This window comes from Equus asinus, chromosome 5 (genome assembly GCF_041296235.1).
Source record: "Equus asinus isolate D_3611 breed Donkey chromosome 5, EquAss-T2T_v2, whole genome shotgun sequence".
NCBI classification, from domain to species: Eukaryota; Metazoa; Chordata; class Mammalia; order Perissodactyla; family Equidae; genus Equus; species Equus asinus.
The window spans coordinates 11,300,041-11,313,470 of record NC_091794.1 but is presented as its reverse complement, the minus strand read 5'-3'; the positions used below and the strand labels follow the sequence as shown (position 1 = coordinate 11,313,470).

Below are 13,430 nucleotides of genomic sequence, written 5' to 3'. Positions count from 1 at the left end.
AAATTAACACTCAGCACGCGTCCTGGGAGCCGTTTAGTTCTGACGGAGTAGGTAGTTATCCCCACTTGTAACATTTCAGGGGCCTGAAAAAAATTAATTTGCTTTACTTGGATGAGCACTTTATTCCCAAGGAAGTTTTTACTCACTAGTATGCTAAAAATAAAGACTACTGAGTTACAGTAATTATGCCTTACTTCTAGATCATATCAAAAATTTTCAATTTTTTAAAGATGGTATTTTTTACCTGTATTAATCCTAGTTTGGAATTTTGCTAATAATAGAGGCGATAGCAGTATCATTTTGAGTATGATGTAGAGTACAGATAAGAGCCAACGTGACAGCACAGTAAGCCTCTGGGAGTTCATGGTTCTGATAGAGCTGTTAGAGTATTTTTATAGAGCCATATGGTATAGACATTATTTTTAGTGTCTATAAAGAAAAAAGTGGCATGTTCTCTTATAAAAACTATATATTAAGAAAGATACCTAGTAAACCTTTATAAATCCAAAATCTTTTTAGGATGTTTATACTATTTTAATTAATAACTGATTATTAGAGACTGGCATGATAGATGCTGTGTGATAACTGCAAGGTGCAAGTGCCTAACGCCTAAAACAACTTAGCTCGTTTTTATTCTATCACGTTACCTCCTGAGGGGGTCAGTGAGGAAGAGATTTGGTGGAGGTCAACATTAGGAGCACTCTTAGAAGATAAAGAAGCTTTGCATATCTACGTACTTCATCTTATTATTCAAATATATCCAGAATACTCCTAATATCTTTATATCCCTTTATGTATTATATCTAAATTCATTTTCCTAATACATTATTCAAAATTTTTGAAAGTTTATTAAAATTCAGTGCTCATGAAAACTTTTTTTTTCAATGAAAGGTTACAGAAGAACTAGAAAAGGTAAAACAAGAAATGGAAGAAAAAGGGAGCAGTATGACTGACGGTGGTGAGTACGTACTCATTTAAAGGAGAAAATGAGCAAGAGAAGAATATCTCTTCAAGGACTCTATTTAACAAAATGTATTAATAAAGAGGGAATCTGCTTTTTTAAATGTACTTGTTTGATGAGAGGTACATGGTGCAGAAATGATGTCTGATTACCAGTATCCTGTTTTCCTTAGAAATCGGCTGAGAAGAGCCATAATATTTTTACTGTCATTTAGGACTTTTAAAATTTAAACTGTATCAATTCAGAGATAGAGTTGGAAATATCTACATATGCACTTTGTTATGCTGGTTTAAAAAAAACAGTATTTTCTATTTTTGACAAATGAGCTTCATTATTCCATTTCATATACAAAAGAGCACTAAGTATATGCCCAAATGGCACAAAGGCAGTGATGTGACGACCTTTGTTTGTTTTCCTCTTCCCCAGTAGACCTGACTGGGCAGGGGTCAAACAGAGAAGAATTAATAGTCCTCCAGTAATCATCCTCCATCATGAGCTAGTTGTTTTGACCAGTGGCGATTGCCTAAGATCCTTCTGTGCTCTAGAAAGATTTCCTAGGATTCTGATGGTGTATACTGAGTGAGCTTTCAGGAGGGGATCGAGAGGGGTTTTGTAGTATGTTTGAGTGAACCCCTTATCTATATCTCCAAGGTAATTCTTCCTGCCCTTTTTGTCCCACTGGATCCCCTTTTCCTTCAGACAGATATACTGGCCCATAAAAAAATGTTGAAGACACCCTTAAACACCCTTTTGACAACTCTTCCCCTAGTAAAGGAAGGAAGTTCAGCCTCAGTGCATCAAATGCTGTATCATTTCCCATCCTAAAAGTCTCAGGTGTTTAAATGCCACAGCAAAACTGTGTGAATGTCAGGAAGTTGTTGGCTGTGTTTTTAACCCTATTTTTGGCTTAAGACAAAGTGAGGAAAATGTCATACGATTCTGTAATACACTGAGACTCCAAATGGACGTTTTTATTCCATGTTATTTTCATTCTGCAGCTCCTTTGGTGAAGATTAAACAGAGCTTAACAAAGCTGAAGCAAGAAACCATTCAGATGGACATTCGAATCGGTGTTGTGGAACACACATTACTCCAGTCCAAACTGAAGGAAAAGTCCAACATGACTAGGGACATGCATGCCACAGTCATTCCGGAATCCACAATAGGCTCCTATTAAAACATACTGTTTCTCATGCTTCTCATTAGTTGGTTTTTTATATCAAATTATATTTCATGTTGCATAGATTTGAACACAGTTATACCTCTTCATGCACGTTCAATGGATATTTTTTGCATATGTACATGCACACATTGTATCATGGTGATTATGGATGGTTAAAGCCTTTAAATTGAATATAATATTTAATAAAGTAATTAAAAATTCTCACTTTCACAGAAGCTTTCACTAATCGTTACATATGTTAAACAACATACCCGCCCACCACCCCAGCTCACTTTTCTTGTTGTCCCCTGCATAAGCTAGTGTATGTGATCCCTGCTTTCCATGGGTGCTGCTGCCCTGTCACTACACGGACCTTTGACACAGTATGGCCCTCAGCTGGGTCCACCTCTGCAGCGATCACAAGTGCTCTGTGCGCAGAGGCAGCTAACACTGCTGCGGATTCTTTCAAAGAACCCAAACTGCCCTTGCCTCAGCTTTATGGTTACCTAAAGTTACATTTTTAAAAAACAATAAGAAAAAACTTCGGTATCCTTATCAACATCTGAACTTTATTTGTCATGAGTGTTTCGTATTTTACATTTTCTGTAATCTAGGCCACCTAATAAATACTTCAGTATGTTTGACTCCGCTCCTATAGTGACGAAAGGGCTTGTACTTATCTCAGGTCTACCTTTTCCTGTGGCACTGGCTCTACTGAGGGGTCATTTTGTCGTGGAAGGAGAGACAGTCATGGGAAGATGAGCCTCCGGTGCTGGGGATCTTTCCTGCCACATCGCAGCAACTCTCTAGACGGGGATTTCTAAGTTGGCGAGATAGGCAATATTTGAGTGACCAGTCTGAGAACTGGGGAACCTCTGAAGGGGAGTACAGACCAGAAGATAACCCACGTTTATTTCTTAAAAAGAAAAAAAAAGCTCTGGTGGTAAATTTTGATAAGAATACTGTATGTATAGGACAACAAAAAATAATAAAATCCCTTTCTCGTTTATTTATCCTAATATTTTCTCCCCCCAATTTTTTTCTTAGCCTTTACTTTCTAGACATATACTTTAACTCACACATAGGCACGAATCTTTTTCTTCAAACTCTCTCTAGTTTAAGATTAATTAGATAAAAGGAAATCTGTGTATAAACTACTGTATTATTAATCAAGGAGTGACAACACAATGGCGAATAGACTGGTTTATTTAATTTGTAAAGAAGAAGGTAGGTGGGGGGTGGATAATAGGCAGTTTGAAAAAGTCCAAGTCCAGAACTTTTCCCTTCCTTTACGGTCATTGGGAGGGGCCTAGCAGAGTGAAACCCAACCTTTGGTCCCACAAGCTAACATTGATTCCCCGGAATTTATTTGCATAGATACTGTCATGGCTGAGCAGTTTTCTGATGAATTCAATCAATGCAGAGAACCCTTCTAGATAAATCAGAGCTCTCCAACAAAACGTACTTTTGCTCAGAAGCAAAGTGCGCTCTTCATTTCGTGGAAACACATATAATCCAAGAACCCTTCCGAGGAGTAGTATGAGCAGCCCATTTTTCCTTCCTCCTCTGAGCTAATTCAGTTTACTCAGGTTGGTCTGGGTGCCCCTCCTCGCTGTTCCCATAGAATACCCAATACCTCTAATACAGAACCTACTGTACTGCATTGCAATTTTTTTCTTCTACCCTTGTTAATAGGTTGAGCTCCTTGAGGATAGGGAGAGTTTCATTTCCCTGTTCCTGCCCAAGCACCTGGCACACAGAGTGTGAGTTAGTAAGTAAGTGGTTGGATGACTGGCATTAGGCAGTTCCAGAATATCTCGTAGCCCCTAGTCTGCAGCATGGCAAGTTTAATGACTTCAAGCCTGTGAGTTTTGACACAGTTTCAAGATAATAATTATAAGTTATGGGCTTTTTTCCCCCTGTGGTATTGGATTGGAATTGGAAGCATCAGGATGAAGTCATGGTTTTTTCATATATGGAAGTTAGTAGAAATATTTATAGAAATAACATGTATACGTATACACATGTATTTACTAGTTTTGTCCCCTAGAACACCCTAGAAGCAGTGACAGCCCAGTAACAATGAGAATACCTAGCACTCAGATCTTGGTTTCTCAGTTTTCTACTTAAAAAAACAGGCTTCTTAGAAAAATTTTTGATTCCTGGGCTGGAGCAAGGAAAGCACAAAATGAGGCTAAAATGTCTTGCTCTACCAGAAAATAGGGAAGTGCTCAAAGAATGATGGGGAAATGGCTAAAGGACACAGATTGAGGGGTATCCCACCAGCCAATGTGGGACAACTGAGCATCTAAATAAATATAGTAATGAATTATAACCCATAGAATATAGCAAGAAACCAGGAGTCCATACAGATAGAAATAAATGAATCAATGGGAGAAGAGGAAGGCCTTCCTTACAGAGGAATGACAGCTGAGGTAAAGGGAATACCGCGTTTGGAACCACCGTGTGGCAACTACCACAGCAGTAACTCCTGGGGGCAAGGATCATCAGTGGATGCTAAACCTAGTAGGTGACAGTTGAATGAAAAACGATATTTACATATTCTCAAAGTGCGTAAGATGCTCCATGAAGAGAAAAAATTGTGGCTTTACAGTAGAGAAATCTGGTAGACACGACCTTAAGTGATCAAGAGTTAACATGACTAGTAGTGGAACAAAGAGGCATCATGGGTCTCCTGCAAAGTGCACACACGCACAGGGTCACTGCCAAGAATGCACAACCTGGATCACTCGTAGGAAGTGACAGATGGACCCAGTGGAGGGACACTGAACACAATGGCTTATGTTCTTCAAAAATGGTAAGGTCATGAAAAACAAGAAAGACTGAGAAACGCTTCCAAATTGAAGGAAACTAAAGAGACGTAACTAGGTGCAACAAGTGATTCCAGATTGGATCCTGGGCCAGGAAAAAAGTCTTTTATTTGTTACAAAGGATGTTATTAAGACAACAGGTAAAATCTGATTAAGGTTTGTAGATTGGATAATAGTGTTAAATCAATGTTAATGTTTTGATATTTGTACTGTGGTTATGTAGAAGCATATACTTACCCCAATACGCACAGATGTATGTGGAGGTGAAGGAGCATCGTTAGCAGCTTGCTATCAGATGTTTCAGAGAAAAAAATGTATTATGTATATATGTGTCTGTTTCTATATTCACACATGGAGAGAGATAAGGAGAATGGTGAAGAAAATGGTGAATTGTTAACATTTTGGGCATCTGGGAGAAGGATATGTAGAAATCCATTGTCTTTTTATAACTTTTTTTTTACAAATCTGAAATTATTTCAAAATAGAGCATGAAAAAATGATAGTTTTGGGAATTACATGCTGTATAAAAGTTAGCCTCTCTCTGAATCAAATATATAATAAACTTGTTGAAATAATATGACCTCCCAATAAGATTATGTTGAACACGTCTTAAACTTACAACTTTATAATCATTGACTCGTTGACCCAGTAGGAACAATTTTTTGACTAGAATAAGGAAGTTTTTTTCTACTGCCTTCTAATTTGTCTAGGCCAGCATTTCCCATGAGTTTTACACACAGAAAAATTTCTGTAACCAGTAAATTTGAGAAATGCGAAACAAGCTTCATTTTATTCAGGACTTCCCATCTACATTGTTAATCATTTGTTTTGCCAATATGTGTTCACAGACCCTTTCACCCAAGAACGCCCTTTGAGAATGCAGAATGCAGATTTAGAATGAGCGCGTGAAAATCAGTATACAGACCTGAGATTATCTTCCAACCTTTTATTAGAACCAGCCAACCTGTGTAGGCAGACCAGGAGACAGGAGCCAAGGCCCCTGCGTGGATGGTTAACAAGCATTCGATGCTCTGTGAATGGCAGTAGACTGAGGATTTGGGAGACTGTAGAGAACCTAGGGTTACATGGCCAAATGCTTTCTTCTTAAAACTCTTCCCTGCCAGTCACAGAGGTTTTTTGGTTTTCCTTTACAGAAGTCTTTACTATAGCGATGCCGTGATAGTAGTTAGAATGTACTGCGCTGTTTTGTAGTCAAGTAGCAACCATTGTCACAACTTTACCTTTTTCACAACTTAATGTGCCTAACAACCAAGTCACAAGTCCTAAAACTTCATCTTTAAAAAGGAGGCATGGCATTTTAAAGGGTAAAAGCAAGTTTGGATTCACTAGTTTGTTTGTGGGTTTTTTTGACACGTCTTTTTAAAATACGGGAGAGAGGAGAGCAAGAACCATGCTCATCTTAATGTGTCCTAAATAACACGTCTCAAGCATTAGATTTCCATAATTGGGTGCGGAGTTCAAACCTGTGATTGGCAGACTCACCTTCGTCTTATTTCAGCCCCGCCTTGGTCCCTCCATACTTTGTCCGCGCACTGCTGTGCACCACAAGGTCACTTTCCAGTCGACCATCAGACAGTACCCTGGAGCCCATCACCTGCTCCCTCCCCTCCCCTCCTCATGAAGCCACTGGAGAGGCTGAAGATTCCTGGACGTGGCCCCATCACTGTGGGTCAGTAGTTAGCACGTAGCTACCACTTTCTTACCCAGCAGAGCAACCTCTGAAGTTCCTGACTCTACTTGGGCATCAAAACAAATAGGCAGCTTTTTAAGAAATACCCAATTTGCCAGCCGTCTCCCTCAATTCTTACTTTCTAGGTCTTGGGTGGTACTAGGGACCAGAAGTTTTAAAAAGCTCCTCAGGTGGCTTTGATGCTGCTAATCTAAGAACTACTTTGGGGAGCTACCCCTCTAGAAATCTTCCCTGGCTGGGAGTAAACAGATAAAGCTTCTTAGATCTGAAGATGTCTTTAAAGAGGATCTAAACCAGTGTTTCTTAAAGTCTGGCCTGTGGGATCTTAACATTAGCCCAACCTGGGGCACACCAGAGTTTGAGACAAACCAATATTAAAAACGATCACTTAAAAAAATGATAAAAAGAAAGCCCAAAAAGGTTAAGTAGCCTGCCCATTTATATACCAAGATCCCAAACTGCACGCTTCCTGAATGGTTTTCAACACAGCTTGGAACAGCTCTGTGGGAGCTTCATGTCCACAGCTCCTGTCACCCACGCTGGCCCATCCTCATCCCAAACAAGATGACGGTCATGTTTCCATTTGTGTCCAATGACTGCTTTTTTCTCTATTCCTCATATGAAGGTTTTTGCATAGAATACAGCATGGGGAGTCCAGACACCTGGATTCCAATCCCAAGTCTGCTAGTAAATTTCTGCATGACTTTTAGGACATCATTATCCTCAGTGTCAATATTTTTATTCTTCAATTTTTTTTTTTCCGCAAACGTAAAGAGTAGGACTAGAATATTCTGAATGCTTCTACTCCTAAAATTGCATGATTTTAAATCTTTAGGAAGATCTCCTCCACTTTTTATGACTTGCAACTATGACTCCTAAGAGCTGACTGTCAGACATTCAGAAACTTTGAGAGCAGTTGTTAAACTCTTGGTAGCTTAAAACCAGCCCACAATGGGACTATTTACATCATAGAAATAGGAAAACACTAAAAATCAGGGCTTTAAAAAACAAAAAGAAAACAGAGAGCCGATTTACCAGCACATCACTGATAATAAGTATTACAATGTTCCATGGACCAGAACCAAGTGCAATAAATATATAACAGAATGTTCCACCATATTTTAAGGTAGATTATTACACTGCTAATTGAATTAGACCAGATTTGCAAATTGTTCTCCAACATCATTAAATCTCCATAAAGCTACCCAGTGTGTCAAATGTGCATCCCCCGCGCCATCTTATTGATGTTACTTTACTGCCTTCCTAACTAAACCCAATTCCTTTTACTGCTTCTCGAATCAATAGGCTAAAGCGGCCCAAGCGTCTTCCTACCAGATAGATTCAAAGATGATGCTTGTACAACTGAAAAAACGTAGAATGCACAACTAGTCCAATTACTTGACTGTAAAAAAAACAACTAATTCAGTTCACTGCATCATTGATCCATTTAATTGTATAGCAGCTTCCTATTGATAACAGGAAGTGTCCCTGACCCAGCCATGCTGAAACTGAAACTGGCCAGTTTTCCACAACCATAAATTTCAATAAGGATTCTCCATAATACACAGGGACTAAAAATCACAGCCAGGGTGTATTTTATTTTTCTTAGTTTCACTGACCTATTTCCCTTGCTATGACCCAATTTCTCTTATGCTTCCTGGTTTGGTTAGTCATTAAATATTAGCCTATATTTATGTTCGTGTCTGGATATTTCATTTCAGATAGAGATTGTGATTAACTTTGAGCCATTTATTCATTTGGTTCTTGGAAACCATTCAGCAAGAACCCATGAGCTTTACAGAGGCTGATCCAGAAGCACCACGGTCAGTCGTGTTTCTGACCTCTTGGTTTAGGCAGATGCTATTTGGTACATCTAGGTATTATAAATATAATAAAAATTTGATAGATAACTGCTATATTTCAAGCACGGTACTAGGTGCTGATGGAAACAAGTATGAATAAGATGTAATCCCTCCCTCCAAGAGTTCACAGTCTACTGGAAAAAATATGTGCATATAATTAAAACGTTATAACAGTAAGTTTCCTAATAGAGAATTAAACAGTGTGATGGGTGAAGAAGTAATTCTACCTTGGAGAAAACAGAGAAGAATTCATAGAGTTGGGCCTGGATGGATGAGTTAAGATTCCAGTTGCACAGAAAAAATGAGAAAGGCCATTCCAGGCAGACAGGAAGACACAAACAAAGTCATGGGGGTGTGGAAGGGTATTAAGAGATCAGGTGGTCAAGAGGAAGTATTAGAGGAAAACTGGGAGAAAAAGATAAAACGTGAAGGGTTTTGAATGTCAGGATAAGAAGTCAAGCAGGAAAAGTGGTAAATATGCATAATACGATAAAATACAGTAATGGAACTGGATGCAGTGGAACACAGCTGAGGAAACATGAATCCACTGAGAGGAAATGAGCTTTTAGCCAGGTTTTCTAGAATTTTGCAAAATAGAAAAGAGAAGAAGCAGCATTTCAGGAAGAGGAACTAACATGAGCAGAGGCACAAAGGTAGTGATAAAGATCATTATCATCACTCTGTATGCCAGGCCTTGTGCCAAGCATTTTATCTGTTATCACATTTTATTCTGCAAGTGAGCCAGGGAAGCATTGTTTCCATTTTAGAGATATGAATTGAGATCCAGAGCTAAGTAACATTCCCAAGGCCACACAATAGTGGACTCAGGATTTGAACCCATTATGCCATGAAACCTTCAATCTGAGAAGTGTAGAGATATATGATGTAGAAGGGCAATAGTAAGTCAAGTTGGTTATAGTGTAATAATTTTTTTGAATTATAGTAGCACTTTATTGAGCAGCTACTATTCTGCAAGGAATTAATATATGTATTAAATCATCACAATAGCTTGAAGAAAAAATTTGACCAAAATCAGCCAGTTAATGGCAAAGACAGAAATTCTGGATGCACAAAAAGGGCAGAAGAAGCTGAGGAGGAGAGGAAGGGAGGACACTCATCATGACTTTGCAGAGAGGTATCAGTGGAGAGAAAGCAAGGAAGTTTTGGCAGCTATGGATGACAGCTACACGATTCTATTCAGCTAACCCTAACCCTAACCCTGAAGCCAGATACCTGAGGGTTACTGTCAATATTCAGTAACAACACATGACCTTTGACCTTGTTCCCAACACAGACATAAGAGAAAAGAAGTTAATCTTGACAATTTGCTATTGTCTTGTTTAACCTGAAGCCATGACTCAAGGGTCACAAGGATTTATGAGCTTGTTTTACAGAAGAAAGAGAATGCCCTCAAGGAAGTTACGTCATCAGATAACCAGCCCCCAGCTGCAGTTGATGCCGCAGTCAGATTGGCCAGGGTTTATCAGGAGCGAAAGAAACACACATTACCCCTTTGTTTCTCTAAAGCTCATTCAGCCAAACCCCTTAGCTCTAGAAAACCCCCTGCTTTCTTCTCTTGTTAAGGTGGATTTGAGAGAACCTCTCCTCCCACCTTCTCATTTTCGTTAATTAGAATAAACCTTTCTCAATCTCCAAGCCCAATGTCTCACTGATTGGCTTACTGCACATGGGGCCCATGAACTTGAGATTAAGAGGTTCAGTATCAACCCTAACAGGATTTTAATATAATGTTCAAGTCTAGCAATTGATATTTACAACAAATAAATATTGCCCCTCCCCAAGTGGTAAACTTTTTTTTTTTTTTTGGCCTTTTATACATATACTCCATCCCCCTCTTTCTCCCCCAAATCCTCCTTTCCCACCATTGACCATTGCCATTGACCCTTCTTACATAATGCACATAGAGAAGGAACCAGACTCAGGGTCAGGAGAGAGATCCCACTTGATTTAAACCTTGTTGAATTTGAAACATGTTCAGAACATCCATGTGGATACATTCAAATAGACAGCTACAAATACTGTATCCAAATAGACAGCTACAAATACTATCAGTCAAGAGCCGGTGTGAGATATCTTGTAATGCATGATGGTGGAGGAATCTGACTAGAAATTGTAATGGGATATGAGAAAATGGACCAAGCTTCTATTTCCCTGGAGGGAGCCAATATGGCAAAGACCAAGTCCACTCAGGAAGGTCATGATTTAGTCCAGTCTGGGATCAGGAAGTGGCAGTCCTAGCTTCAATCTAGGGGCAGCAGGCCAGGGATCAGAGAGAACTGGTCTGATACCAAATGCTAAACTAGGTAATGCCAGGTCATGGAGAATGAGAGTGAGATCTGGTCTTCCCAGGCCTGGGGCTGGTAGGGAAATAGCAAGTAGGCAGGGATCCTGGGTGGGATCTCCCTGCAGTGACCACACCGTGAAGGGGTCCAAAAAATCCAGGATACCAGAAAACTGCATGGCCCTCAGAAACCATTCAGTGGTCTCCAAGCATTATTTCTAGAAGGTGCTGCTGATCCCAAAGTGCCCCCTTCAGTCAGATTTCTGATCTCTTGGTTTAGACAGATGCTATTTAGTCCTAATCTCACTGGGATTCTGGAAAAGGCTGTACTGACTCTAGGCCAACACACACCCAGTGGCTGTGAGCAGTCCGGCTCCACTTGGTTATGTGTAAGGTGGCTAGCTAGGAGCGGGTGAGGTTCTGGAATGTGGGACAGAATCTGGACCAGTGGCGGGAGTAGTCTAACAGGAGGCTACACCTCAAGCCTGGAGTGGGTAAGATCTTTCAGAAACCGAGACCTGGAAAAGGACCAAGGATTGGAAAGGCTAACCCTTACAGACTGGCCAGAGGAAGAGGACTAAGAAAGGTCAATCGGATAAATTAAAGGCAAGTGAGAGGACCAGAGCTTCTAATGTTTCCCTTCTTTGCCTTCTTCCCTCATTTCCTCTGAATCACTTTTATTTTACTCTTTGATTTGTAATTGGAACAAACCTTCAAAAAGAAAACTCGCTTCACTGTAAAACCATGGTAATGACACCTCCCTCTGGGGAGGTTGTGAGTATTAAGCGGGATGCTGTATGTGGCTGCACCTGTTAGGTGTGTTCCTTCTCACCTCCTCCAGCACTCTGCCCACCCTGCCCTTCCCTGGGGTTGTATTCCTTAGTTTAAAAATCCTTTGATCTTAGCATCAAAATAGAAGCAGGTGCAGTTAAGTTAGGTGTGGTTGATTTCAACGTACAGGCTTAACAGTGAGGGAAAAGAAAAGGATCAAGCCTTTGCTTTCCAAAGCAGCTTTCACAGTGTATTGAAAAGGTGTTCTTGGCCTCTACCATTTTATGGGTGAAAAAATTGAAATAATCAGCTGAACAGCAGTGCCCTCTCCAACTTCGTAGCTGTCATCCATGCCCTGGCAGACACTTTCTTGCCCGTTGCTTAGCATTTGGGAAATTCCAGGGAGTCAAAGAGGCAAGACAATGACTCATTTGGTGGTACTTATCCTTCCAATTCTGGAGCAAACCAGTTCCCCAGAATCACCTGCTAGGAGGTCTGTTGCTTGGCTATCATATTTCACCACTGCCATTTTATAAGTGCAAAGATGGTAATCATCAGCCTGTTACCTTTTCCCCTTAGTAGAAGGAGCCAGTGTTTTTGATGATAGGGGTCACCATTTGTTCCACTTCATGGACCCACCTTTCCTGTAATGTGATTCATACAGTTTATCTTAGAAACTCACACAGCTTTCCAAGCACAGTTCCATTATGCACGTGTTAATTCCCTTAGGGCCAGGGGGACCCATGGTCTTTGACACACCAAATGGGGAATCTAAAACAGCTGTAAAGGGGCCTTCCTCAACTTCCAGTCCCTAGGAAGGTGACAGATGTTTACATGCTGGCCCAGAAGCCTCTCTACCCCTACCTCAGAGGTTGGGCTGAGCTCCAGGAGAGAACACGACAGTGTTGCCACAGTGCTAGGTAATAATCATGTCTGCTCCTCCTGGCTGGCGACACCCTCTCCCCTCTGTCACCAGAGAGTCCAAGGATCCTCAAGGAGACCACTCCAGTTTGTTTCACATAGTGACCTGTAGACGCGTGTCTGAGTGTGTGTATGCTCACCTGTACTACACTTACACACACCCAAATTCAAAACTTAGGAGAATTTCACATAAAAATCCAGATTGCAGAACTCGACTAAGAATCAGAAGATGCACAATACAAAGCCTGCGTTCCCACCTGTGACAATCAGACCAAGAGGAGTAATGCTGTCCCTTGTACCTCAGGCCTTGCCACTCCCTATTGATTCCTGAGATGAGGCCATGAGTTGCAGTTCTGAATACTAGATATAATGACACCGGATTATAAGAATGCTTCTCTGGGCTGCTCCACTCTTTTGCATTACCTGCTTAGCCCAGTCTGCATTTAAGTGGAAACTAGTGAATTCTCACTGCCCGTTACTCTAATCACCACCGCAACGTACCAGCATCACCAGCCCCGACTTAGCTTCCACTTTCAGAAAAAAAAAATGACTGACAGGTCTTTTTCCTCTCACTGAATCCCCAGAGCTCTTGGAATAGAATCTGTGTCGGGCTCTGAAGGTCATCCAAAGGCCACAGGCCCGCTCCCAGGGCTGGAATGCATGCTCCAGGCTCTGAGTTTGGCATTGGGCCCCTTTGACATTTCCTGGCTCTTCCAGGGGACAGAAAACCAACTCCTCTGATAGGCCAGTTCAATGTGAGCTGACTGCAAGGAAGATATGTTTATTGTTGAAGTATTGACATCCCTATATTTTATATCCATATACGCATATTTTACATACATCCTATAGGCATATTTTACACATATATAGGGCCATGTGATTTTGACATATCTCAGGAGGAAATTTAAA

At 40.6% G+C, this 13,430-nt stretch overlaps 1 protein-coding gene across 1 annotated transcript in view; it reads left to right on the top strand.

Moving 5' to 3' along the window:
* Positions 1–3,142, top strand: part of IFT57 (intraflagellar transport 57) — a 55,155-nt gene extending 52,013 nt beyond the window's left edge. The window contains exons 10-11 of the mRNA XM_014853211.3: positions 892–958; positions 1,960–3,142. Coding sequence (XP_014708697.3) covers positions 892–958; positions 1,960–2,138 — 246 coding nt within the window. The 3' untranslated portion in view covers positions 2,139–3,142. The remainder of the gene's footprint in view (positions 1–891; positions 959–1,959) is intronic.
* The last annotated feature ends 10,288 nt before the right edge of the window (positions 3,143–13,430 follow it).